The sequence below is a fragment of the Delphinapterus leucas genome, chromosome 9 (assembly GCF_059928025.1).
Source record: "Delphinapterus leucas isolate spDelLeu-1000000601 "Yukka" chromosome 9, BTC_Dleu_Yukka2, whole genome shotgun sequence".
NCBI lineage: Eukaryota > Metazoa > Chordata > Mammalia > Artiodactyla > Monodontidae > Delphinapterus > Delphinapterus leucas.
Genome location: NC_143137.1, coordinates 6,588,094 through 6,614,497, shown reverse-complemented (window position 1 = coordinate 6,614,497; position 26,404 = coordinate 6,588,094). Strand labels below are relative to the sequence as shown.

The window sequence follows — 26,404 nt, the reverse complement described above, 5'->3', positions numbered from 1 at the left end:
AGTACCTGGCGGCTGGAACCTCTCAGTGACAGGCCACAGAGGGCACGTGATGACCTGGGGTTTCCTGTGTGTCCTGGTGAGCTGGTTGTGTCCGGAGCATCTCCATGGAGACGCCCAGCTAGTGGTAGGATACGTGGGTTTGGTCTTCAGGAGGAAGATGTGGCCTGAAGACGTGCAGTGTATGTCTGTCCCTGAGTTCTCATGGAACCACTCGTGGCAGCCTCTGTTCCCCGAGTCCTGGGGCGCGTCCCCTGCTCTCTGGACAGCTTCTGCAACTCAGGGCTGGCAGACCCCCTCCCAGCACACTATCTTCCCGTCCTCCCTTTCTGCCTGTGCAGCCGTTCAGGGATGGGGAGCTTGGGACGCCCTCCCAGGATCTGTGCCCACCCGCTTTGCATGGATGGCGCTACTCTCAAAGCTCTTACCCCACTCCGAGGGGGACTGCAGGGTGAGCAGGTTTTGTCAGAAATGAACACAACCAGGCATTAGTTACAGAGGGGAAATCAGGTTTTATTCTGAAACAACTGACAGTAGGGAAATGTGAGCTCCGTGGGGTCCATGCCCCTGCAGGGTGACTGGGCACTTTAACAGGAGAACGAGAGCGGAGGGGAGGGGTGAGCAGGGCCAAGTAGAGCCAGGAGAGTGAAAAGTCACAAAGGATGGGTTGGCGTAAGTGTGAGTAGGCCACAGAGACTGGGGAACAGAGGCCCGAGCCTTCCTGATTTCATCTCAGAGGAAGGGTCCTTGGGAGCCACTCCTGGGTTGCAGGAGATACATCTACATCCCAGAGGGACAGAGGAAAGATTCACGGTCGTAAATGCTCTCAAAAAGGGTGGAGGGGCTAGGCGTCAGAGGCCTATGGTCAGGTATTGGCTAGAACAAACAGTAAATTCTTCTGACAGCCCAGAGCTTGGTCAGACAGGAACTGGATGGGGCCAGGTCGTCCCAGGGTTACGGCCTTAGGTGGCCAGAAGCCAGGCCAGGCTGGTCGAGTCTCTTAGTGCCTGGTGTGGACGGACTCGTTGTTTGTTTCAGGCAAGAAGTATCTCCCACCCCCCTTCCCCTGCCAAGTGGGAGGCACATCAGTAAATGTCAGCCTCTGACATAGATGCTCAGAGTAACTACAAGCAGCCAAAGATCCCTGAAGATGGGCAGTGGCTGGGGGTGGGATACCCCTGCACCACCCCTAGTGGCAGAGCGGGAAGCAGCCTGGGAGACCATCCTGGGACTGACCAGACAAGCCTGTGGAGAAGACAAGGCAGGTGAGGTTAGCTCAGCTGCACGTACAGAAGGTGGCCGACAGAGGGCAGTGCCGCCCAAGGGACGGAGACCTCCAGACCAGGTTGTGCTGACACTGGGAGTGCAACGCACTGCACTGATGTGAGAGGTTGTGGCCTTAGAGCGTGGCCCTTTTTGGGAACAGGGATGATTTTCCAGGTGGTACCAGAGCCTGGATGAAACCTCCTTGAACGATGTGTAATGACAACAGCGAGATGCCAGGTATTGCTCGGGGAATCCAAAGGGCAAGAACTAAGGGGCCTTGCCAACTGGATGCTGCTCTGAGGCCAAGCTTCCCAACAGTCTTCCGCGACTTTTTCCCACCTCAGCAACCTGAGATCTGGTACATTCCAGCCTATAATAGGGACACCCGTCAGCCCAGATTCTCAATGGAGAGGAAAAGTTACATACAGAAGATGGCTGTTACTGCAGACCGCAGGGTCACCCCTCCCTGATAAAGCACCTAAAGCAAGGCCCTTGATGAGGGCCTTTGGGTTGCTTTGTACAGAAGTTGGTTCGTTGATAACATTGGAAATACGAGGAGCAGAGAAATAAAGTGGGGTTGGCCATGTGCTGGACGTGACGTCTGTTTAAAAACCTTGGGGTTTCCAGGAATGAAGTCACTTGGCAGCCACCACAGTTTTACTTGACTTGGACCCAGAAGAGTGAGGACAGGTGACCAAAGTCTATGCTAATTCAGCCCACACTCCATGTAACGAACCTGCGTAAGAATCACTCGGAACAAACAAACCCATAGAATGCTGGGACCAAAGCCACACACGTCTGTTAGGACAGGGGTTCCCTACCTCGGCACTGCTGACAGTTCGGGCTGGATAATTCTCTGTTGGGGACCATTGGGGGCGGGGCTGTCCTGTGCATTGTAGGGTGTTGAGCAGAACCCCTGACCTCTGCCCAGTGGATGCCAGCAGAACCGCTGTCCCTGCCCTTGGCTCTGACAATCACACGTCTGCAGCCATTTTGAAATGTTCTCTGGGGGTCCAAGTCCCTCTCCCGCACCCCTACGTTGGGAATCACTACTCTAGAATCTCAACCCCTCAAGTGATTGATAAAAATTTAATCAGTTTATCAACCCAGACAGGAGGTTGGGGAACCTTGAGGGAAGCTGGTATCCTGAATACCAGGGTTCCCCGTGAGCCATTCCCAGCAGGACCTGGAGCTTCTGACCTGGAGACCATGCCCTGGGGAGAAGGAAGCACCGAAGCTTTAGAGGATTATTGGGTGCATGAGCGGACTCTAATCCCAGCACCATGTGGTCCAGCAGAGGCCAGATGGCGGGGGCAGGGGTGGGGGGGGCTCGGCCAGGGGTGGGGGGGAGCATCGCGCAAGCCCAGTAGAACTTTGGCTAACCCTGCAGGCATCTGCCCGGAAAGGGGCTGGGACAGATATTCTCAGAAACCCGCAGAAGCCCCACCTCAGCTTCCTAACCACAGGATTAAGGGCCGGAATTGTAGCATGGCTTCCCCCCTGCTGCAAAGGTCAGCCTTTCTTCCCCTGACAAAGCCCGGCAGACATTAGGGAGATGATTCTCTGCGCCCACCCACTCTCCGTCTCCTAAGCAGGAATACGGGAGGCGGGAAGGGTTACTGCAGAGGCTGCAGCCTTGATCCGTCGTGATCCTGGGTGCAACGGCCGTGCCCTTGGTCTGCAGCAATTGGTTTGGCAAACATATTTTTCTCTTTTTTCTTTCTGCCCAGCCTTCCAGGAGCTGTTGACTGAACAGCCTCAGCTCAGCTTCAAGGTCGAGATAGAGACTCGAGACCTGGGCTCCCTGGGTTCAAAGTCCAGCTCCTCCCGATTACTAGTTGAGTGAAAGTTAGTCTGTCTGAGCCCAGTGCCTGCTTCGTAGAGGTTTTGACTGTGAGCTGAGGGAACGGATTAAAGTGCCTGCCTCGTCAAAAAAATGCCATCAGTAAATCACACGACTTTTACATAGTAACTCTTTACTTCTATGGCCCCCTTCATTCTGCCAGGATCTCAGCTTCCTTCACCTTTTCTTGTTCCCACCATGGACACCACACGGATCCACCCTGTGGAAAAGGAAGTGGCAAGCCCCCTGGGTACTTCGACGTGTGCGATAGGACCTGGGAAGTAAGCACCATGAAAAATACCTGGGGCCTGTGTATGCATCTGTGTTTCTGTGCTTCACGTCAAATGTCCTTAATGTAATCTATAAATGTAGTGTCCTCTTGTTGAAAACAATGCTTTGGGGGAGTGAGGGGAGAAGAGAGAATGGGTACTAGACTAGATCTGCTGAATTCTAAAGTTCTCAGGGAAAATAAACATGTAAGAAATAACCATGGGGACTTCCCTGGCGGTTCAGTGGTTAGGACTCCAAGCTTTCACTGCCGAGGGCCTAGGTTCGATCTCTGGTTGGGGAACAAAGATCCCGCAAGACTCGCTGCACGGCTGAAAAAAAAAGAAGAAGAAAGGAAGAAAAAGAAAGAAAGAAAGAAAGGAAATTTCTGAAAAAAGCAGAGTATTTACAGGGACATTAGCCCTCCCAGATATTTAAAAGTATTATACAGTCACAATATGAAAGGCTACAGAAATGAAGACAGTGGTGCTGGGACATGAATAGACACATCAATGGAAGTAAACGAGTCCAGAAATAAATTGATAAACATGGCAAAGCTAATCCGTGAGGAAAAGATGAATAAAGGCAATGAACAGTGTCGGGACTCTCTCCCTCCCGGCAACAAAATAAATGTCAGCTGGATCAGAGATTTAACAAATGTAAATGAAACTATAAATGTACCAGAAGAAAACACAGGGGAATTAAAAAGAAATTATCTTGGGGCTCGCGCCTGCGCGGTCTGCGCCAACCCCGCGGGCTGCTCGGAGGGACGGAGGGACGCTCCCGCTGGGAATCCTCGGGACCAGCGTGTGGGGAGGTTCCCTCCCGCCCAGCCGTGAATGAGGGATTACCATCCCAAAGAGCTCATTTTTTTTTTCTTGAGGTGTTCGGAGTTAGTCCCACACCACAGATTTTCACTGTTTATTTTTATTTAGAAGGCAGCCTGTTCTCCTGATCAACTGTTAGCATAATTGCTAGCCCTTAGACGCTGAATGATTTACGGTGATGAGAGTGGAGGAAAGGGTGAAAATTATGGTGAGAGCAAGGCGACCATGTACACTAATGTGATTAACAAGTATGTTAAAGTTTGCATTTTGTTTGCTTGTTGTTTGAGTCGAAGATACTGTGACAGGTTGGACCCCTGAATTTTTAATCATATAAACTGGATAGGATACATGCGCTTTGGAGTCAGGTAAAATCTTCAATCCAGACCCTCCAACTTGCTGCATAACTGTGACTTTGGGTCACAGTTAAATAACTGCTCTGAACCTGTTCCTCCTTTGCTTAAAAAAAGAAAGAAAAAGAAAAGAAATTATCTTGTAATGGGGAAGATCTAACTAAGAGGGGCAAACAAGAAATCCAGCAGTGATGAAGATAAAGTTTGATAAATTAAAATTTAGATTTTCTGCAAGGCAAAAAGAAAAAAATTAAATAAAAAAGATAAATGACAAACGGGAAACGATTTACAACTCATGACAGACACAGAGGTCATCAACAAGATAAAAAGGACAGAGTAGGTAAATAGAAAAGGAGTCAAGCAGACGTATCACAAAAGAAGCGGTAGAAATGACTTTTGAGCATGAAAAGATGCTTCCCATCATTTATAATCAAGGAAAGCAAATTGAAACAACAATGTAGCCGCATCAGTACCTATTATATTAGCAAAGATCAAAACTGATAATAGACTAGACACGTATATTAGTAGCCATAGTCAACGTCCCCTGCATCTCCCCATGCTCTGAGTACTTCCATGCATACCAGCCAACTTCCAACTGCCAGCAGTCTTCATGTCCTGTGCCGAAGGCTGGAAGTGCCGTCAGGAAATTATTGCCATCAGCACACTCCTCAACCAATGGCTGATGGGACTTGTATGTACACGCTCCCAGGGTGTCTCCAGCTCCAGGCGCCCATAGAGCAGATGGCTTGCGCATGAGAAATGCATGCCCTGGGCAGCCTACCCAGCGAAGAAACATGGGGAACAGACTAATCCCAAAATGACCTGGAGCCAAGTCTGGCCAAACCTCAGCAGAAGCAGAGTCAAATGAGCAAAAAAATAAATGCTTGTTGTTCCAAGTCAGGGTTTTCAGGTGTTTATTATGCAGGATTATGGTGACATAGCTGACTGATGCAGTGTTATGACAGATAGATCTAGCCCAGGGTGATATACATGTTATGTTTCTACTCCCTTGTTGATGACACTTGCATTACTCCAGGTCTTCCTGTTATAAACAATCAGCATCCCTAGATGTGTCTGTGCAAATGTGCTGGAACTTCCTTAGGATGTATGTCTCCATGTAAAGAGCAGAGTTCTGGGTGATGTTTACTTTCAACATCACAAGATATTGCCCAATGGCCCTCCAAAGAGCTTGTTTACACTCCTACTAACATTATATGAACTCCTGGACTTCATCTGTTATTCAGCCTTTTTCATTTTTTCAATCAGATAATGTGTGTGAAATGGTATCTTGTTTTAACTTGCATTTCCCTAATAATCACTGGTGAGCCTGACTCTCTTTTCATCTGTTTGTTGACCATTTGGGTTTCCAATTCTCTAATGTGCCTGTTCATATTGATTGCTTTTCTATTATCTTTTTTGGGGGGGTATTTTTCCTATTGGTTTATAGAATTTCTTTATGTATTTTAGCTACAAGTCCCCCTAATCCTAGAGAATCTAGTGCCAGGAAGAGAGAGGGAAGAAGACGGTGTGTTTGGAGGGGATGGTGGTGAGATAAAAAACAGCCCCATCTTTTCTACTGCTCTTTGAAACCATCGTTAAAAAAATGAATTATTAAGAAATTAAGAAAAAATATTTGCAACGCACATATTTGTCAAAGGACTTGTATCCTGAATATATAAAGGACTGAACAAAATATAAGTATATAAAGAATATAAAGAATTCAACAGTAAGACAAACCCAGTTTTTAAAAGTGGGCAAATAATTTGAACCCACACTTCACAACAGTTTTTTCATTTTATTATTTGTATCTCCCAGTTTTGCAATCAAGTCATCCTTGGTTCTAGAGTGCCTCTGGGTTAACACTGCAAAGGGACCAGCTGAGCCCATTTTATACGGACCCTCATGCGACAGTACAACTGTGAAATCATCTGTGGCTCCCTCCATCTCTTACTTTAACTCTCCGTGTGACTGAGTCTCGTTTCCTCATCTGTATAATGGAGAAACCAATACCTCCATCTCTGAGGCATGGAGAGAATCAAATAAAATTAAAAATAACTTTGATAAAGGGCAAAGATATATACTCTCATTGCAGGGGTCCTAGTTTTAGCTCAAGCTGGAGGACTGCACCAGCCTGGAGTTGATGGGCCCAGAGTGGGGGTGCTGGAAGGAGATGGAAAGAACTGAGATCAACCCTGGGAAGGTGAGCAGGGAGGACTGCCCAAGGCCCGGTGGTGGCCAAGCCTAGGCCCTTGGATTTGTCTGACTCTGGCGGTGGAAAGAAGCTCAAGGTAGCCTATGAAACAAGAGTTGGGTACTTTGGTGTCCAGGTGGGACCAGGTGAGGAGAGGCATTCTCCGCTCAGCCCAGGAAACGCGGCCTTTTTGGCCCCGGGATAATTCAGTTTGGGGAGTTGGCAGAGCACCTCAGTGGAGGCGCGCACGGACGACCCGTGGGTTGTCGGCGAGGCCTCCGCAGTGTCACCGGGAATTTGCCCCAGGAGATACCCAGGGTGGGTGTCATGAAATGCTGGGTGAGCCCTCAAGGCGGGAAGAGACTCCGACACACGGATCATTAGCATTACCGTGGTCCCTTCCGTCCGCACGTGCGCACAAACCCCGGGCTGCGCTCGGGCGGTCGGGCTGCACTCGGGCAGTCAGGCTGCTGCGGCGCAGAGCCGGGGATGGAAGGGGCCTTACGAATCCGCCAGTGGAGGAGGAAGACTAGGCCACCGTCGGCCCAGAGCGCCTGCGAGTGCTTCCTCCCAGGCCACACAGCTAAACTAGCACTATTAAACACAAACAAAGAAACAAAACAAAGAAACAAAGTCCCCCCACCCCCTCCAAAAAAAAAAACCCCCAGCACTGTTAAACGTGTACAAACGAGGCCCGGTCAGGTGAGAAAAGCGCGCGACTTCCGGCGGAGGAGGCGGTGTAACACCACTGCTTCCGGCCGCTGCGCCTGCGCCTGCGCACTGGGAAAGTGCGCACTGCGCCTGAGCACTCGGTGCTGGCTGCCTGCTGGAGGAACGTACCGACGGCTGGAGAGGAGTGGGCGCGGAGGACCTGCTGACTGTCGCTCCCGGAGGTCGCCCCGGAACCTGGACCGCCCACCAAGCTCTGCAGGGCCCTTGGCGCCTCAAGGTAGGTCCCGCTGCGGTGCGGGGGTGGGAGCGAGCGGGGCGGCGGATGGCTTGTGCTTACTACCCGCCGCGGGGGCGCGGTCGGCCGCCGTGGGAGCTGCGCCGGCTTCACAGCTTCGCCAGCCCCGCTAGCCAGCCAGACTTTTGGCCGTAGGTAAGCCGGGGAGGGGGCGTTGTGGTCACAGACGTAGACTTGGGGGCGAGGCGGCTTTCCCTGACCTGACCTGCCCATCGGGCGGCCCAGGTGTCCCCCTTCCAGCTTCCCTCCCTTTCCCAGTGCCCCGCACCTGAAACACCCGGTGAGGCCAGAACTGGACAGCGGCTCGTATCCATCACTCACTCCGTGCCAAGAAGTGTCTTTAAACACTGCTGCTGTATGCGTACATTAACTCCGTTAATCTTTCACAAGCCAGCGAGGTGGATGCTTTTATCCCTGTTGTATAGGCTCGGAAACCGAGGCACGTAGCAGACGAACACAGCTGGTGGGTAGCAGCCAGAATTTAAACCCCCATAGACCGGCTCTGGACTTCATGCTCTCAATCCATTGTGGAGAGCAGCCTCGCAGAAAAGAGCAAAGGGTTCTGCTGGTGTGTAGTTTAAAACATCTCATTTTATGTCACTTTTGCATATTGTGAAATCTAATGAAGCTTGGTTATTTAAAATCTGTCCCTTAGGATTTAAAAGTAGTCAAATTTGCATGTGGGACAAAACCCCAAAATGTGTAGTGGTTTGCACTACTCTTTTTCTTCCACACATTCCTCTGGTCCCATGCTTTTCTTCATCTTCCATCTCCTCATAGGTGAGCGGGTGGGGGAATGAGAAGCCGAGGACTTGTAGGCTCACCAAGTGCTTTGAAGTCTCCTGGGGTCTGGTGGATAGACAGGCACCACCTCCCCCCCACCCCCGGCCCCAGTGCAGGGGCTGAGAGAAGAGGGGGCTGGTGGGACTGGGCAGAGTGAAAACTCGGAGAAAGGTCTGGCATAGGTATCGAATGCCCAGGGTGGACTGAGCTCTGCATGAGGCCCTAGGGTGAGGCAGGCCCAGGAGAAACAGAAAAGTGACCACTGTGCTTCTGGGCATGCGTGTGGGAAAAGGCCTGGTGAGCGCAGTGAGGAGGAAATCTCTAATCCATGGAGCCAGCACACGTGTAAGTGCTGAGGCACTTCCTGTCTCAGGCTCAGCCAGCAGGTTGCTAACCCCTCGGGAATCTATAGGCTCTTGGACATAACTGCCTTGGGCCCTTCCCCTGCCCACACTCAAGGACCTGCCAGCCACCATAGCTGTCCTTCTTTGCTGTGTCAGGAAAAATAAAAAACTTCTGTTTCATGTGCAAGGATAAACCCACCCACCTGTGCCTTGAGTCCCTCTCCCTCAGGAACTCCTGCCATCAATCCTCCCTTTCTTCCCACTGTACCTTTTCTCTCTTTTGAGACAGAGCCAAGCCTTTTCCCTCCCACCCCAAAGCGTGACCCTTTGACATTGCAAGTGCCTGCATCCCCTGCTTCTCATTGCATAGCCCCGGGGCTCCACTTGCTTCATCTGCTGAAGGGACCCTGTCTGTCCTTTCTGGAAAGTCTTCCCTTGGCTTCCCTAACATTACTTAGGTTTTTCTGTGTCTCTGTCCTCTGCCTGTCAGGCATCTTTGGAGTCTGCTCATCCTCTACCCTGCCCACAGTGTCAGTGTTGCCTGGGCAACCACCCTCCACTCTCTTCTCCCACCGGTGTTTCCCCTCAGTTTCTATGGAGACTTTTACACGGATCTGTATCTTTAGCTCAGACTTCTATCCCCTGACCCTGTATCTGTCACATCTACTCCTGAAGATTTGTTCCAGAAGAACCTCAAAATCACTATATCTGTAACTGAACTGTATTTAGCAGGGACTGGGGTGTCCCTCTGTATCCCCTCCTCCTCCACACCGCAGCCCAAGTATCTGCATGGCTCTCCAGACTGTCCCTTCCGCTCCAGTCCCACCTCTGTTACCTGCTCCTGCCCTCCTCCCCGCCTGCTTCCCAGGGCTGCACCTGCCGCCTGCCTTGTGTGGTCCCACCCGATGTGGCCCTGGAGTCTCCACCTTGTCGCTGTATCAGGTGCGTGTATCAGCTCTTATGAGAAGTGTCACAAACAACTTCTTACTAATAATCAAAGTCCTGGAGTCTGTGGGTGATTTTCTTTTTAAATTTTACATTTTAGATTCGTGTAGACTCCAGGCTGGCTCTCCACAGCATCCACCCTGCTGTCATCCTGGTGTGCTCCAGTGAAGAGCAAGGGGTGCCAGTCATTGCCCAAGATCCCAGACCTGCCCCGGGGACTGTCAGGGGATGAGGTTCCTCAAGCAGTAGCCTGGGGTAAGCGACCCTGCCACGACAGAATCTAAACTCCTGTGTCATAGACTCGATTTGCCTCTCGGTCAGCCCGTGGCCTGGCTCCACAGCACTTACCCTGCTTGCCTTGCCCTGGTGCCAGTAGCCGTTTCCAAGTTGTCTTCTCGTCCTGAGCCCCACGTGCCAGCCGGGCAGTGACTATCTTGTGTTTGTATGTTCAGGGCACGGTGCTGGCTCATGGTAGATATTTGACGAAGTATCGTTAAATGGTCGAGTGGCTCAAGGGTATCTGCAGAGTACAGGTGGACTGGTGGGACAAGGCTGGTCAGGGAACAGAACAGGGTTGGTGCCCTGGGTTCAATTAGTGTGTCCTCAGGCGAAGGCTTTGGGGTGTAGCCCAGGCTGCAGCCTAACTCACAGGTATTTTCTTTTTCTCTGCCCTCATCAGTGAGAGCAGGTGGGACATAGGCCTGGCTTCAGTACCGTGTGCTGTGTTCTCGGGAGCAGTGAAGCCTATGGGCTGCTCTGGTCCTCTGCTCTGCCACCAAGCATCACGTTGCTGCTCTGGGTTTCTGTTTCTTCAATCAAAATAAGAGCGAAGGTTAGTCCCCTCTGGCTCTGACATCTAGAGCCCTTCCCCTGGACCACGACGGTGTCTTGTACTTCATTTACACCTTGATCCAGCCCCTCCACCGCGTCACCTCCCGTGAGCTTCAGACCCCTGGTTTGGTGGTGGCTGACTGGGTCATCGAGTGATGGGCTTGGGCGGTTGCCTCTCGGTTCTTCCGAGGCCCCTGTGGCTGGAAGGGGCTCCTCAGTGTCGCGTTGTCCACCCTGGTTCACAGCTGAGTCTCGCTTGAGCCGCCCAGCGGGCTCGTCCCCAGTAAAGGCCATCCCGCCATCCCTGGTGATCCTTCTGAATGTTTAACATCACTCAGTGTCAGAATGTTCTGGTTTAAACCTCCCCATTTAAGCTGCATCTCGCTCTGGTCTGGAGAGACGCTCACGCTCAGCTGTCTGGGGCAGGATCTGCGCCATCTTACTCTACTCTGAATCTTCTCCTTCCCAAGGAGACACAGCCTAGCTCACTGGGCTTTTCCTTCCCTCTCATTTTCTTTTCTTCTTTCCGCATGTTTCTTCTCTGACTTCTTCACGTGTCTTTTCTTTTGAGAGCCCTGGATTTGGCCTCACCTGCAGGACAATGAACGGGGTGGGGAAAGGAGTTGAGGACTGTGCTGAGGTTTGCAGTCTGAGCATCTGGGTGAGCAGGAGTCCTGTTTACTGAGCTCGAGTTGACTGTAGGCCGCGCAGGTGAGGGGAAGCCTGCGAGGGAGTCGTGAGCTGAGAGGGGCTGGCGGTGCTCAGCCGGTGAAGGTGGCCCTGGTCAGGGAGAGGGTGTGGGAGGAGAGACGAGGCCTGGAGACGAGGAAGCCCAGGAAACACCATTAAGGGGCGGGCGGAGGAAGAGGGACTAGAACAGAGACTGAAAAGGAGTCGCAGGTGACAGGAAAGCTGAGGAGATGTGCTGTCCCGTAGCTGCGGGTAGCAGCATTCCAGGTGGGGGGCGTGGGCAGGTGCTGTAGTGCGGAGAAGCGCACTGAGGCGGGGCACCGGGGGTCCCTGGGGCCTCAGCGGGGGCACTTCAGGGAGCAGCAGGGGCCGGAGCCAGAGAGGAGTGGGCTTCGAGGGGAGGGGCCGCTGGGGGCCTGCGTCACCGGCATCAGGAGCTGCCCCATACCACGTGCTCTGACAGAGGCTCGGGAAGCCTCGGGCCGCGTTGCTCCCCGCTTCCGAGCGACGTTGCCTGTTTATGAGGCCCTGCGGGTGCCAGGCATGGCCCCGGTGCCCAGGACGCAGAGACTGGCCTCCACACCCCCGTGGCCTGTGCTGACAGCGCCAGCGTCCGCAGCTCTTCCCGGGAAGCCTGCCTGACGTCTTGGTGAGGTCCCTCCCGCCGCGGTCCCCCAGCCCTGCAGCGCCACTGCAGCGCCCCTGCACTCCCTGCACCTCGGCTCTTGTCTTCCCTGCCGTGTGTGGGGGGGCATTTTATTCTCATCTGCCCCCCGCCAGCCTGGGGGCCACGTGCACACAGGGGCATGGCCTACCTTATACTGTATCCATCACACAGGAAGACTGCCAATGCCTACTAGGCTCTGGATAAACATTGAAGGAAAAAAGAGGTGTGAGTTAACGTGGCAAAGAACATGGACACAGAAGCCACTCCTGTGCAGAGGGCTGGGGGCTCCGGTCGAGGGCTGCTCCGTTGGGTCTGGAGGAGTGAATGTCGGGCTTCACCCCGGAGGTGGCGTCTGGAGAGTTTTGTCCTGGGATTGGTTTCATATGGTTACTACCCCTTACATCCTCTGCTCTCTTCTCTCCCCTCCGGCCTCACTGTCCCGTCAGTGGGCCCCGGAGTAGGCAGCTGGCTGAGAGCCATTCTCTTCATCTTGCCTTAGATCTTGCCTTGTCTTCTGTCACCTTGCCAGAGGACAGCCTGAGCCTGTCTTCTCATTGCCCCAAGCTCCCAGGCACGTCAGAAGTCGGAAAAGTCAAAAAGCCCCACAAGAAACACACACTCTCAGGATCCATGGGGCAGGAGTCCCCTGTGTGTGCGGACTCCTCCATGATCAGAGCCAAGACCCCACCTGCCACGCTGGCTTCTCCTGGCTCCATGTTCAACACCGGAGCTCTCAACACCCCTTCTGAACTTGGCCGGGGCGCCAGGGAGCACCTGCCAGGGGCTGAGGTCAGACTTGAGTTTGTATGCGAAGGGGAGGAGGCCGCAGTGGCCCCGGCAAAGTCAGAAGCCCCGGCTCCCAAAGGAGGAGTGGGAGGGACCTATCCCTGCAGGGGAAGAGACCAGCCCGCGCCTCAGCAGCAACATGCAGGTCCCGGCACCTGACCAGGCTTTCCTGGAGGAGCAGGAGGAAGGCCTCCTGGGGCTGCGTGTCCGCAGTGAGAAGAGAGCAGCCTGCCCTGGAGAGGCCTGGTCTTGGCCTGGCTGCCCCCTGTGCAAATGGCCACCCCGCTGCTGGGCAGGATAAGCCAGAGGGAGACTCCGGACCCTGTGGCCTCCAGTCCGTGCTGGGGCAGGAGCCCCTGGTGCAGCCTGAGAGGAAGGTGTCCAAGTGGAAGGCGAGAGGAGGGGGAGCTGGCAGGAAGTAAGTCGAGGGACCCAGTGCTCAGCTGCAGTCCAGTCCCTTCTGACTTCCTGCTGCTCCAGGCGGCCAGCCCGGACAAGCTGGAGGCGGGCCAGCCTGGCGAGGATGAAGCAGCGAGGCCAGCCGACATCCTCATAGCCCACCTGGCCGGAGAGGCGCGTCACCTCAAGACGCGGAAGAAGAGGCGCTTGCTTCCTGGGGAGGACCGCGCAGGCCGAGGCCAAGGGCTGGGCTCCCGGGCACTCCCCGGGCCCCCTGGACACCCTGGGTCAGAGACCGTGCCTGAGACGCTTCTTTACCATCAACTGCAGGAGTGTCTGCCGTGTCACGTGCACTGTGTGCCTCCGAGCGTCAGACAGGGCAGAGTTAAGGGGCGGCCCCAGCCTGCAGCTCTGCTCTGTCACTTGGCAGCTAAGCGCGGGCGGGAGGTGGGGAGGAAGCCAGCTGCAGCCGACCCTGGGGGGGAGCGGGGAGGGGGGCCCGAAAAGGAGCAGAAGGACCTGCCCACGGGGGCCACCAGCCGTGCCCCGAGGAGCTGCATTCACCACGCTGCCGCTGGGTGCCTCACCTCTGGAAGATGGTGACGGACAGGCGGGCCCGAGCAGCTGGTACAGGCTCGGCCTCCCCCTCCTACTCCCACCGACGGCAGCTGGGGAGGACTGAGGTGACGTGTGTGCCCCCAGCCAGCTCCGAGCACGGGCCTGGAGCCAGAGCGCTGCCCCTCTCCTTTGTCTTGGCCCCGCTCTTCAGGAGGTTTAGGGCCCAGGTGGACCATTGCTACCGCCTGCCGTCTCCAGCCTTCTTCTCCCGTGAAGCCCTGCCCCTGCTGCACGGGGCGATGGGCGAGCAGGTGCATCAGGGGATGCAGTGGGCCGAGGGCGGCCGCGTCCACCTCACTGTTTCCGTGGCAGCCCGGGTCGCGGACGTGGACTACGCGGCTGTCACCGCCCACTGTGGGGTGACGCAGCTGCGTGGCCGGCAGGTGGCGTCAGGCAGCCCGAGGAGGCAGGCCATGCCTGGGTCCGACGCCTGCCCCTGGACAGGGCTGCGGAGACGGGCCGCGGGAGCTGCAGGGGCCGCTCAGCCTCTGTGGCTTGGCCACAGCTCTGCGCCTGGGCTTCCTGGTGTCGGGCGGCTGCCCGAGTCTGGAGCAGGCCGTGAGGACGGGGCTACACCCACACCCCTCGCTTCGCCCACTGCCTCGACTCCCTGGTGGGAAACTTCTGTGTCACCAACATAGTGTTCAGATCATGCTGGGCACGGCTAGGGCCAGCTGCAGCCACTTCCAAGGCTCCGCGGAAGCCCGGCGGCTCCTCCCAGCTGCAGCGGCAGTGCGGCCTCCCAGCCCACCAGCCCTTCTTGGGGCTCTCGCATCCCTGGGTGTCCGCCTACCACTTGCTGGAGTGGCTGGAGAAACGGCAGCTGGGGAAGGCAGGGGCAGCCCTGTCGGCCGTGCTGCGGAGCCTGACGGACAGTCTGGTCAAGCTCCCGCAGCCCTTCTGGATGGTGGTCCGGGAGGCGAGCGCCGCGCAGGCCGCCTTGAGCCTGGTGCTGCCCCAGCTGCGCTACCTGCACGTCTTCCTGGCGCAGGTTCACGGGCGCTTTGAGGAGTGGAGCACCGGGGAGATGGGCGCGGCCGTGCCGCTGGCCGAGGGCCTGGCCCTGCAGCTCTCCACAGACCACCAGCTCCCTGAGCTCTTCCACCGTGAGGAGTTCGTGCTGGCGACCCTGCTGGACCCTGCTTCAAGGGCAGGATAGAGGCTGCCCTCCCCGAGGGGGCCGACATCAACCATTGGAAGCAAGTTCTCGCGTACGAGGTGAAGGAGCTCGTGGTGTCTGAGTACTCCTGCCGCCCTCCCCTTCCCTGCAGGGCCCCACTGCTGTGCGTGTGGATGCCCCTGAGCCGCGCAGGAGCCAGGAGCCCTGGGGCCGAAGGGAAGGGCCGGGAAGCGCCCGAGCAGAGAAGTGGGACCTCTGGGTCCTTGCTGCTGGGCCAGAGGGAGAGGAGACTCCCGGAGCAGGTGGAGAGCGGGGGGCTGCTGGTCTCGGAGGGGAGCAGCACTTCCCTTTCCACGGGGAGCCACCTGGTCAGCAGCATCCGCAGGAAGTAGCTGCGCGAGACGAGACGGTGGGGGCCCAGGAGGACCGCCTGCTTACTGGCAGAAGCGGCGGGACGTCCGGCCAGACCTGGCGAGACTGGCCACCATCGTGGAGCATGACTCCCCTCTCCCAGGGGAGATGGCTGAGCGTCTTCTCTTCTTGAAGACCAACCTGGAGCATCTCCCGAGCTACACCCGCGCCCCTTATCTTCCCCAGCAGGGACCTGGCCGAGGCGCGCAGGCCGGTGAGTCTGACCGCAGGGTCTGATGCCCTGAGAAGCTGCCTGTGGGAAGTCTGCGTAGATGACGGGAGGGGGCACAGTGTCATGTCCTAGGACATTAGACGGGGACAGCCAGGCTCCAAAACTTGTTTGAAAAGAATGAGGACAGTTTCTCAGTTCTTGACAGATCGTCATTTTCGTTTTCGCGGAGATGTCATCTTCCATCTGCCCACTGCTGGAGTCACTGCCGGCAGTACGTGGGCGGGAGGGCGGGCTCTGGTCGTCGGTGACTCTTGAGTTGTACCATGCAGCGTATGGACCGCGGTGCTCCTTGAAAGTGTCGCTGGGCGAGGGGCCCTACACGCGGCTTGTCCGTGTGTGTCAGGGTGGCAGGCCCTCAAGGTCTGCGTTCTCAGAGAGCAACCAGGCACTGTGCGGGATATCCTCAGCCACCTAGGGCCTGGGTAAGCCGTGGACACTCTTCCTGGAAAGGAAAGAAACCCTAATATGATAGAGTAGCCACTTTAAGAGGGAGTTGCCCACGTGCACACTGGTCTTCTTAGGGTCTGTACTTGGCCGTGGATCCCGGGGTTCCCAAGAGCCCTGGTGGAGGGCGCCGCCCAGCTCCTGCGGGCATGTGATCGAGGAGAGCTGGGACGCCCAGTCATCACGTGGCCGTTGTCGCCTGTAGTTTGTTTCCAGACTACTGGAAGCCTTGGGGTTTCTTCTTTCTACAGTGAAAGCAGTCTGAGGAAGCAAGAAAGGGCATGTATCCCAGTGACTGACCGGCCTGAGTTCCTTTAGGGTCGAGTGCAGGACCTGAGGGCATGGGGCCCAGGCCCTGGTGGGATCAATGGGAAAAGAAGGAAGGGTGAGGCCGGAGTGTTTGGGGCGGGGCTCGTCACACCCAGAAGACACAAGTCCAGCTCCGCTGAGGTGCTGGACCGCTGGGAGAGGGACTTTGAGAGGGAAGGGGGGGTGTAGAGGCACCAAGGCCTAACTTGCACTTTGGCCCTGGCTGTGCAGTTGAGCCCGGGAGCCTGTCCCCTGGCTTCCCCTGTGTCACTGACTAATTCACTGTAGGACGTTCGGAAGTTACTGAGAACGTAAGGAAGCAGGAACAATTCACCGTAATCCTTTCACTCAGCCTCTATGAAAACTGACATATTTCCTTTTCTACCTTGAGGTCATGTCCTCTGTGCTCGTTAGTATGCTGTATTTTCAGTTTAACAGTGTAAATGGCGTTTTCTTGAATAAGGCTTTACACAGATTGCGTTCAGTGGTCGGAGCACCACGATAGGAAGTGAAGTCTCACGTCCACACTGCTCAGGTCGTGTCTTCTTCCCCAGCTGCTGCAGGGCATGTCTGCATAGGCTCCCTGTGAGGAGAGGCCAGCGCGCCTGGGGGAGAGGCTGGGACTAGGGCTGCGCTCCCTTAACGTCTGGACTCTGCATCCAGTGCATTTGGGTGGTGAGATCGGGGCCCGGCCCTGGACCTCTCCCTGTCTCCCTGCCTCCGTTCCTTAAATTGCACGTGGGTCTCAGACTTCAACGAGAATCACCTGAGAGCATCTTAAAACTGAGGCGTCCTGTCCCTCCCTCGCAGGTTCGGGTGTAGTAGGTCAGGTGGGGGCAGGATGTCATGTGCCCTAACTAAAGCAGTCCAGGGGGCCGTGTATTGGTCAGTGCTGCCACCCCTCGAGCTCCTCCTGGGAGAGGCACTGTCCCCTTGCCGTGTGGCCTCTCCTCAGCGGCTCTCCTTGTTCTCGGAGAGGGGAGGCCTGGACCGGCGAGGCACCAGGGTTGGGGGGTGTGAGGAAGACGAGGGCAGTGAAAGGGAGGAGATGAGAAGCTTGACGGTCCCGAGCTTGGGGGCTTGGGCTCTGGAGAGGTGGTTCTCAACCGGGGGCAGTTTTGTCCCCCAGGGATCATTGGGCAACGCCTGGAGATGTTTTGGTTGTCACAGCTTGTGGGGGGATTGCCACTGTCCTCTCGTGGGTGGAAGACAGGGACGCACAGAGGAGCCTCCGCAGCAGAGACTTACCCTGGCCCCAGATGGCGGCAGTGCCGGGTCCGAGAACCCTGCGCTAGGTTGTGGTCGGGAGGGAATGGGGCGGAGGAAGGGGCCCCAGTTCACCGAAGCGGCCAGGTGACTGTCCACCTGAGGCTGCTCCGAGTTGAACCATTTCTTCCCTAGACTTGGCTCTGCCCTGCCCTGGCGACTCACGGCATCCTCTTCTGGCCCATTCCCTACATAGGTAAACTGAGACTCAGAACTGCTGGCTCTGAACAAGGGAAGATGGGCCTCCCTCCAGAGATCCAGAGTTACCTGTTTCAGTCATAGCCTTGTCCGTGTGACCGAGTCCTTTTCACAGACACACGTTGGGCTAGTGCCTCTGTTCGCTCATTTCCATAAGAGGACCAGGGTGATTCTGGTTTTTTAGAGGAACGTTGACGCTGTTGCATGTGGACGAGCCATTCTCACATTGCGCGGAGCCTGCTGTCCGCTGCTGGCCTCTGCGTTGGCTGGGTTTGCACAGGCGTGTGGGCCCCGGCCTGGTTGAAGTGTGCAGATTTGGGGTAAAGCGGGGCACAGGAGCGGAGCAGAGGTCATGGACACGCTGGAGAATCAGGGTTTGACTGCGGTGCTGTTCATCTAACTGCAGACAAGGGCGTGGGACCCAGGGCCGAGGGCACAGAGCCAAGTGCTGGCGGGGCACGTGTCTCCTGCCAGATGGGACCTTGGGGGCACAGGAGGCCTGATGTCCAGTCCCAGTGCCATCTTCCCGCTCCCCTGTCCTCTTCCGCAGAACGTGGGCACGCGCACACCATTCTCTGCCCGCCCCCTTGTTCTTTCTCTCCCTTTGCGCACCACCTCCATCCCCATTGCTGGCGGGGCTCCTCAGGGCACCGCTTCCCCCCCAGCCCGTCGCCCCGGCGGCGGCGGGGCATCTGGACACGGGGCTGGTGGCTCTTCCCTGGAGGCCTGGCGTGTTGTATTCCCCACCCCCGGCTGCTCATCGGTACCCTCCGTTCAGCCTCGAGCATGTGGGTGTTCGCCCGACTTCAGCCCCTGGCTGTACACCAGGACTCCCTGACCGCTTTCACCCCCAACGTAGTGGCTGGGAGGATGTGCGCACCCCTGGAGAGAGGCCCGCAGATACTTGAAGAGGTGGTGTCCCCCCGAGGCTGGCCCGTTGCGCCTCGCTCTCACAGACGGTGCCTGGACCCCGTCATCCTGGACTCGTCGCTGCCTCCTGAGGCCGATGCCACAGGACACCCCAAGTGCAAGACGGGAGCCCGGCCTCCAGTCACATGGCCAGGTTCCGGGCACACGTCCTCCTCCCTCCTCGCCCTCGGGTGGGGTCCTCGTCTCTGGCTATCTGGCTAGTGCTTTTATGGCCCATCTCCGGTGCCCGGTGCCCTGTGGGCCAGAGCAGGTTTAACCAACGTGGAGGTGACCGCATCGCTCGCTGCTTACAAACCCAGCAGATGCTACCCCGGAGTGACCAGGTTTCTTAGCGGGTGCCTCCATGCCTTTTGGACAGAAACGTTGGTAGAAGTGAAGAAGGAGCTGGGCTGCTGAAGACTGGAGGGGGCCTGGGGAAAGATGTAGGGCCCCCTTCTCAGAGACGGGGTGGGGGTCAGATGTGTTAGCAGCCTCACCAGCATCCTGGGGCGTGTGGGAGGAGCTCTGGGTCTGATTTCCTTGGAGGGGGCCTGAGGAGTGGCGTTGCTATGGAAACGCAGCCTCGGGGCCTGGCGGAGGCTCTGGAGCCCCAGGTTTTGTAAACAGCAGGAGTGAATGGCTCCTTGTTTCTCTGCAGGCCTCACCCAGCCTGGCCTGGTCCGGGCCAGAGTCTGTGGGGTTGGGGAGCTGCCACTTGGAGCAGAGGTCTGCTTGTTTTCCTCTCTTCTTAGACCCTGAGCCTTCTGCGCTTGCTCGGCATCGCCGGCGTCCCTCCCCCTGGCCTCCTGCCTCGCGCTCTTGTCTTGCACTGACACCTGGGTTTCTGCCACCCCACGGCCACTGGCGAATAGAAAGTACCCTCCCTCCCCTTTTCTGGATCCAACATAGGTGCCACCCTGCCCCTCCCTCCAGGATGGCTTCCTTGACTGCCCGGCCTCCCCTCCCCAACCCCCCTTTGCCCGTGTTTGCAGCTGGAACCATGCTATCTGGCTGGCAGCAATGGGCACTGTTCTGTTGGTGCCACAGTGAAGAGCTGGTCTTGACAGGCAGGTTCGGGGAGCAAAGGTGAGGGGCCTGGCAGTGCTGCCACTTACTCCCTGTGCCTCCGCTGTCCCTTCCCTCCCTCGACCTCAGTTTCCTCATCAAGGACTGAAGGCTGAGCCCTCAGGCCACACAGCTGCCACCAGAGGTCACAAGTTGGCCCATGGAACGTGGAAACCACTTTGAATTCATTGCTGATTTTTTAAAAAATTGTCAAGGAGGCCCAGGTGCTCTCATTTGTGTTTGCCAATGCATGGCTCTCCCAGGAAGGAAACGAGATTGGCGATGATGGTGACTTGTTATCTCTTCAAAAATAAGTGTAAATGGTTAAAAGGAAACACCTCAGAGTTAATACAGGTAATCGTGAGCAGTTACGAGAAAGGAAAGTAACGAGATTGTGTCGCCGGAGCAGATCTGGGAGACGGGAAGAATTGGTAAAGGCGGGCCTGAATCCCATCCAGCATGGCCATAACCGCCAGGGCCGGGTCAGGACCCCCATAGGCAAGGGCCTGTGCCTGGCCCACCTCCCTCGGAGGGGCTCTTGACCCTCCTGCGCCCTGGACTCCTGTCCTCGGGTCCCGCCGGGCCGTCTAGGTCTCTGGCCCTGGCGGTGGGGGCTGGGCGGTCACTGAGGCGCTCAGAGGCCCGCTTACTCTTTGACTGTTTCTCCTCAGGGACCTGCTGGCCCTTGAGCGGGGGTGTCGGAGACAGGCGTCCAGCCCAGGCCGAGTGGACGGGGCGTCCTTTGGGGTGAGCAGCCCGCTGACCGCCAGTGGCACCTGTGTCACCGTGACGGAGCTGCCGGGGCCCCGGCCACCTGGACCCACTTCGTCTCATGGAGCCTCGGGGTGAGAAGTCGGGAGAGGCCGACGGGGTGCGTGTCACCCCTCAGCTGCTCAAGGCGCGCTCAGGTGAGTTCGCCCTGGAGTCCATCCTGCTGCTGAAGCTGCAGGGCCTGGGGCTGGTGGACCTGGGCTGCCTGGGGGAGTGCTTGGGCCTCGAGTGGCTGGACCTTTCGGGCAACGCGCTCACCCAGCTGGGCCCGCTGGCCTCCCTGCGCCAGCTGGCCGTGCTCAACGTGGCCAACAACCGGCTGACGGGGCTCGAGCCCCTGGCCACCTGTGAGAACCTGCAGAGTCTCAACGCCGCGGGCAACCTGCTGGCTGGCCCCAGGCAGCTGCAGTGTCTGGCGGCGCTGCCGGGCCTGGAGCGCCTGCGGCTCCGCGACCCCTCGGCCCGGCTCAGCAACCCGCTGTGCGCCAGCCCCTCCTACTGGGCCTCGGTCCGAGAGCTGCTGCCCGGCCTGAAGGTCATCGACGGCGAGCGCGTGAGCGGGCGCGGCAGTGACTTCTACCAGCTGTGCCGGGACCTGGACAGTTCCTTGCGCCCCGGCTCCAGCTCCGGCCCGCGAGCCGTGGAGGCCCAGCCCTGGGTGGAGCCTGGCTACTGGGAGTCCTGGCCCACGCGCAGCAGCTCCATCCTGGAGGAGGCCTGCCGCCAGTTCCAGGACACGCTGCAGGAGTGCCACGACCTGGACCGCCAAGCCAGGGACAGTCTGGCCCAGGCCGAGCAGGCGCTCAGCCCTGCCCACGCCACCTCCTTTGTCTTTTGAATGCGCCCTGTGGCCGTGCCCCTTGGGGTTGGTACGCTGTGGCCTCCCTGCTTTTCTTCATGGTTTCATCATGCTGGCCACTGGCCCTGCACACGGGCGTCTTATGGGCCCCCTCGCCTAAGAGCAGCCCCTCTCCCTCTCACACCTCCCTCAGGGAAAATTCCCCACCCATCCATCAGGGACACAGCTCCCTTGGACCCTCCTCAGGCAGCTGGCACCGTGTGAGGCTGTTCTGCACCTACGCTGTGCTCCTGGGAGGAGGCCTGGTCTCCTCGTGTCCATAGCTGCTGCCACTCCTGGCTGCCTGAGCCTGAGGCTTAGTGGAATAAAGTTGCTTGGTCCTAAGGCTAAAGGTGAGAGGCAAGGACGGCGAGCCTCCTGCCCAGCCCGTCCTGGGAGAGGACGCGGCAGAGCTCGGAGCGTGGAAGCCGCATCTTCCAGGTTGGCCTGTGCAAGTGACCCTGTGCTATGCCCCCCAGTCCCGGGTCTCCCTGAAGCCTCCACTGCCATGCCCACCCGTGCCAATCCCCATTAAATACTCATGTTTTAATTTGCATCTCTGCCTGTCATTGCATGTGGGCGTGCTTCGTTTTCCCCGGCGTGGGCCCCTGAAAACGAGCCTGGGTCCCTGCTGCCTCTGGCCTTTCCTGGGGAAGGAGGAGCACACAGCTTACTGGGTGTCCTTCTGATGGGAGGCATCGTGCTCGCCCTCGCCCTCGCCCTCTCGGGGCTTTGCTTCCTCCCCGTGAGGCTGGAGCACTGGGGCCCTTTCCTCCCGCTGCTCTCAGGAGGGAGGGAGGGAATGCGAGGGGAGGAGAGAACGCAGCTCTAGAGCACTTTTATTAGGGACAATGGGACAGTCCTCCCTGGGCGCAGAGAAGGGAGGGCGGGCTTTCACTTGTTAACCTCCCTCACGCTGCTTCCAGGAAATTCTAGAGGGAAGGGAAGAGAAACTAAGACTGGGTATGACGGGGCTGTTTGGGCCCTGTCCCAGCTGTCTTCAGGCTCCCAGCCCCTCTCCTCCTGCCTCCCGCAGCCCAGCCGCAGCCCAGCCGCAGCTCCAGCCTCCTCTCCATCCCTGCCCCACCTGGCTGTCCTCCACCTCGTCCTTCCTCCCTCCTTCCTGGCGGGCCACCTACCAGTCAGGCCTCAGCTGGGGGGCAAGGCTTTGAAGAAGGCGAACTGCCCGGGGAAGTAGTGGCCGTGAGGGTCCTCGCCGGCGCGCTCCGCCCTGCTGCACTGGGCCTCCTGGCGCTCCTGCAGCTCCTGCAGCTCCTGCGGCAGCCGCAACGCTCAGGCTGTGCCCCCTCCACGCCCCCATCCCCCAGGCCCAGAGCCCTCCTCGCCCCTCCATGCAGGCTTCCGCCTCCGACCTCTCCCACAGGCCCAGTTTCTGTCCACCAGCTCCCTCCCCAACCTCTGCTCCGTCCTCCGTGCACTCTTACCCGTTGAACCTGTGTCTCTATGGGGCAGTGGACCATCCGGCCCAGGACTTTATCTTCAGGGTCCAGCTTGATGCAGGCCAGGCATTTCCGCTTTCTCTGGGGAGGGGCGCATAGAGCCCAGAGAGGAAACGGGTGAGTGAGGGGAGGCCTGCGGCCCCGAGGGTGAGAGTGGGAGCTGGGGGGCAGTGTACAATGGGGGTTCCCCTGGCAGGCCAGGTGGTTCCAGGCTCAGCCCACCCTCAGACCGGGAAATTTCGGAAGTCAGACCATCCTGCAGTTTTCTATGAACCCTGAGTGAGTGTGTGTGCACGCGCGTGTGTGTGTGTGTAGGTGGGACTCCTCGTCCAGGTGGATTCTCCCCACCTGACTTCCACCTGAGCTGCTCTGCTGTCATCTGTTATATCTATTCGTATTTTCTTGTAAGATTTGAACACAATGGTCCTGGTATAAAAGTCTAGAAAACCACTAGTATAATCCAGTCCCTCCCTTAACAGATGGAGGAAACTGAGGCCTTCAAAGAACCTGGGAAGTAACAGGGCTGGTGGTTGGCAGAGCTGAGACTGGACACCAGATGGTTGCGTTCCCGGCCCCAGGATCGCCCCCATGGCAGTGACTTTGCCCCCATGGTGGCTGATGACAATCAAGCCCTGTTAGGAATCAGCCGGGGCTGGGCCATCTCCACTTGAAAACACACAGGAAATGGGACATTCACCGGGCCTAAGGTGGGGACCACCCGAAGCCCATACCATGGCCTTCTTCCACCGGTGACACGAAGCCTGAGAGAGGAACTTGGATGGCATGGAAGGTGGACCCACTCTGAAGAGCACGTGTCCTTGGGGGTAGCCCAGCCGTCCCCCCTCCTGCCTGTCCAGGCCCCCAGCCCACCTGCAACCATCACAACCACCAGCCGAGACAGGCAAGTCAGCTGCCAGGGAGGCTGCTCCGCCCTGGGGTCTCCAACCTGAGGCTTCTCGCTGGATCTCCTACTGAACCCCAGTCGCACACCCCCGCGCTGAGCGCATGCCCCATCACACGCACGTGCCTTCACTCACCCCACTGGGCTTGACCTTGCACTCAGCTTTCTTCCAGTCCTTCTTCCGGCAGTTCGTCTGCTGGAGCTTAAACTCCAGCCTCACAAAGGTCCCGGCTGGGAAGGGCTACCCACAGACAGAGGAAGGCCAGCAGTCAGCTGAGCAGGCAGCGCCCTTCCTGGACGTGACCTGTCCCTCCTCCCTCCCCCCCACCGTGAGACAGCAAGTCCCAGGAGATGGCTGGGCTGGCTGGCCCTTCTCTGGAGAGCTGGGCGCCTCTGGGGCCCAAGTGCCTTTGTACCTCCTCCCTGGGAATGTGCCGACCATCCCCCTCCCCTCCCTGGGGTGCCGCTCACCGTGTCCATGGCACTGTCCACACTGGTCTCCCGGAAGGCCCACTGCACGGGCGGATGCTTGTGGAACTCCTCCAGGGCCACCTGCAGGCCCAGGTGCTGGGCCGCCGTGAGCTCATCCCTGCCCAAGCCCATCACGCCCGGCCACAGGGCCAGCGGGAGCAGCAGCTGCCACATGGCTTCACCTTAGTCCCCCTGACCCTGCGAAGGGCATGTGTGGCTCCTCAGCTCATGTGCCAGCCCGCAGAGCCACCAACTCCCGGGCCCTGTGGCTTGGGGACCACATCTGGTAGAGCTCTGGGCAGAGGTGCAGGGACAGGGAGTGGCGCTTTGCAGAGATTCCCCTGGTATTCCCCTGGCCCTTCCCCTCCCCTCCCCTGCCCCCACTGTTCCCAGGTCCAGCTCAGGGCGGCTTTGGCCCTGTCCTGGGTAGGTGCTGAGTTGGCTGTGGTCCTCAGGCCAGCCTTGGGGGCAGCACTGTTGCCCCCTCCAGCCCTCCCCCGCTTTTCTGGCCCATCTTCTCTCCCATTCTCTCTGACCCCAGTCCCCAGACTGCTGGCTCTGTGGGGTCCCGGGCCCTGACCCTCAGCATGCGCCCCCCGACTGGAGGTGGGGAGGGGCAGGCCCAGAATGGAGGCCAGCTGGAGGCTGAATATTTTGGGGAGGACGTAAACACGAGGGAGGGGCCCAGAGCCGGTGGGAAGTGGGAGGATGCTTAACCCTCCCTGTGCTGAAATGGCCCGGTGCCCTTGGCCCTCTGAGCCCCCCACCCCAGAAATGCGGGCCTCTCCTCGGCCCCACCAGGGCTTTCTTTCCGGAGCAGACCCTCCCTCCCTAGCTGTTTTTTCTGGAGCTTTCGCCACCAGCCCTCTCCCAGCCCTCTGATCCCGCCCCCCCCAATCCATGACTGGGGTCTCCTGAGGGCTGGACCCTCCCCAGGAACTCTGCCTGTACAGTCTTCTTGGGACCAGAAAGCCACAGATGTGGAAAGTGAGACCCCCGCGGTGAAAAGCTACCAGGGTCTTGCCTTGAAGAGAGGGCTCACAGACAAGTTGCCCAATCTTGCCCTTTGGAGCTGCGCCCTTTGCCCGCCCCATCCTCCCGTCCAGCTGTCCTGCCATTCTCCCCCCCTCACCTCCTTTCTTGCGCCTTGGGGTCTCTCCTACGCTTCCCCTCCTGAGGCCACGGCCGAGGCCTACTCCTGGCCAGGCTGTCAGCCTCTTCCCGGCACCCCCTCCGGCGTCTCTCGGGTCGGCCCCCATCTCCTCCCCTCCCACCTCCTGGGCCCCTCCAGCTCCCAGGAGCCGAGGCTCCTCCCCCCGCCCCCCCCCCCCCCCCCCCCGCTAGGACCGCCCGCCCTCCCGGGACTTCCCTCCCCATCCCACCCTCCCCTCCCCTCTCCTCCCGCTGCCCCCGCAGAGGAGCCCCAGCTGTTGGCCGGCTCGGCTCTGCTCGGCTGGCCAGGCCTCTTCGCAGCGGATGTGGGACTGCCCTGCCCCCCAGGTAGGGCTGCCCTTTCCTTAGGCCCTTCCCGGGCGACCAGTCCCTAGCGTCCCCGAGACACTGATTTCAGGAAATTCTTGCCAGAAACACAGACATCCTCAAAACCACATGAGACCTTGAGGAGTCATTTGATCTCTCTCCCTGCTTCCCGCGCCCTAAAGCCGCTCTGAGAGGGAAGCCGTCTCCTTTAGAGGTGACTCTGGTGTCTGACCACCTCCAACACCAGCAAACATGTCCAGTCGTGAAGGATCACGTCCCACCCATGGTGGCGACAGACTGCAGCGTCTCATGTGGTGAAGGGTGAGGTGGGATTCATAAGGCTGATGGGGAGTCAGGGAAGACAGGGGTCCCAACTCCTGCTGGTCCTGAGCAAATAAGAACAAGCTCTGGGACTTGGTGTGTCCGTCACCAGGGCTGATCTCCCGCAGAGAGGACCTCATTTAACTGCCCAAATCCCTGGAACTTCTGCTCCCTTCTCTGTGAGGGGGGGGGGGTCAGAGACCCTACCTTTAGGGGTTGTTTTGAGGATTAAATGAGCAAAGTGGAAAGTGACAGATGACCCAGTGTTTGGCACAACTTTTTCTTCCCTTCCCTATGTACGCCTGCCAGGATTCTCCACGTGGAGCTGAAAGCTTCCTTTGCAGTGTGCTCTGGGGGTGCCAGAAAGATCCTTGGCTTCAATTAGCCAGTTCTGGTGGCTGAAATCCCACCATCAACATTTCAGCCCCATCTGTGAGC

General features: G+C 58.1%; 2 protein-coding genes across 13 annotated transcripts; one reads left to right on the top strand and one right to left on the bottom strand.

Annotated features, from left to right (window-relative positions):
• The first annotated feature begins 7,392 nt into the window (after positions 1-7,392).
• LRRC61 (leucine rich repeat containing 61) lies at positions 7,393-21,890 on the top strand. Of its 12 annotated transcripts, none has more exons than XR_016394254.1 (5): positions 7,393-7,690; positions 8,134-9,777; positions 9,881-10,035; positions 10,460-15,516; positions 20,397-20,557. XR_016394254.1 is itself a non-coding variant. In XM_089917236.1 (5 exons), exon 5 carries the CDS (start codon positions 20,558-20,560, stop codon positions 21,332-21,334), a length of 777 nt encoding a protein of 258 aa, XP_089773362.1. In that variant the 5' UTR covers positions 7,520-7,690; positions 9,704-9,777; positions 9,881-10,035; positions 10,460-15,516; positions 20,397-20,557; the 3' UTR covers positions 21,335-21,890. The 12 variants fall into 12 exon arrangements, 7 of the variants coding, with proteins under 7 accessions (XP_089773362.1, XP_089773359.1, XP_089773365.1 ...); XM_089917236.1 differs by having other exon boundaries at positions 7,520-7,690; positions 9,704-9,777; positions 20,397-21,890; XM_089917233.1 differs by having other exon boundaries at positions 7,520-7,690; positions 7,967-9,777; positions 20,397-21,890.
• A 272-nt stretch (positions 21,891-22,162) lies between these two features.
• RARRES2 (retinoic acid receptor responder 2) lies at positions 22,163-24,352 on the bottom strand. The gene is made up of 5 exons (XM_089917241.1): positions 24,167-24,352; positions 23,832-23,936; positions 22,774-22,875; positions 22,474-22,609; positions 22,163-22,266 (listed from the first exon to the last, which is right to left on the bottom strand). The coding sequence occupies exons 1-4, from the start codon at positions 24,338-24,340 to the stop codon at positions 22,484-22,486; spliced, it is 507 nt and encodes a 168-aa protein (XP_089773367.1). The 5' UTR covers positions 24,341-24,352; the 3' UTR covers positions 22,163-22,266; positions 22,474-22,483.
• Positions 24,353-26,404: the final 2,052 nt, after the last annotated feature.

Bases quoted from the DNA above. Each gene is read 5' to 3' on its own strand.
- LRRC61 (XM_089917239.1), top strand. From the start codon at position 20,558: ATGGAGCCTCGGGGTGAGAAGTCGGGAGAGGCCGACGGGGTGCGTGTC.
- RARRES2 (XM_089917241.1), bottom strand. From the start codon at position 24,340: ATGTGGCAGCTGCTGCTCCCGCTGGCCCTGTGGCCGGGCGTGATGGGC. The intron at 23,937-24,166 runs GTGAGCGGCACC...GTCTGTGGGTAG, and splicing joins TGGACAGTGCCATGGACACG to CCCTTCCCAGCCGGGACCTT. The intron at 22,876-23,831 runs GTGAGTGAAGGC...GCCCCTCCCCAG, and splicing joins GCAAGGTCAAGCCCAGTGGG to AGAAAGCGGAAATGCCTGGC.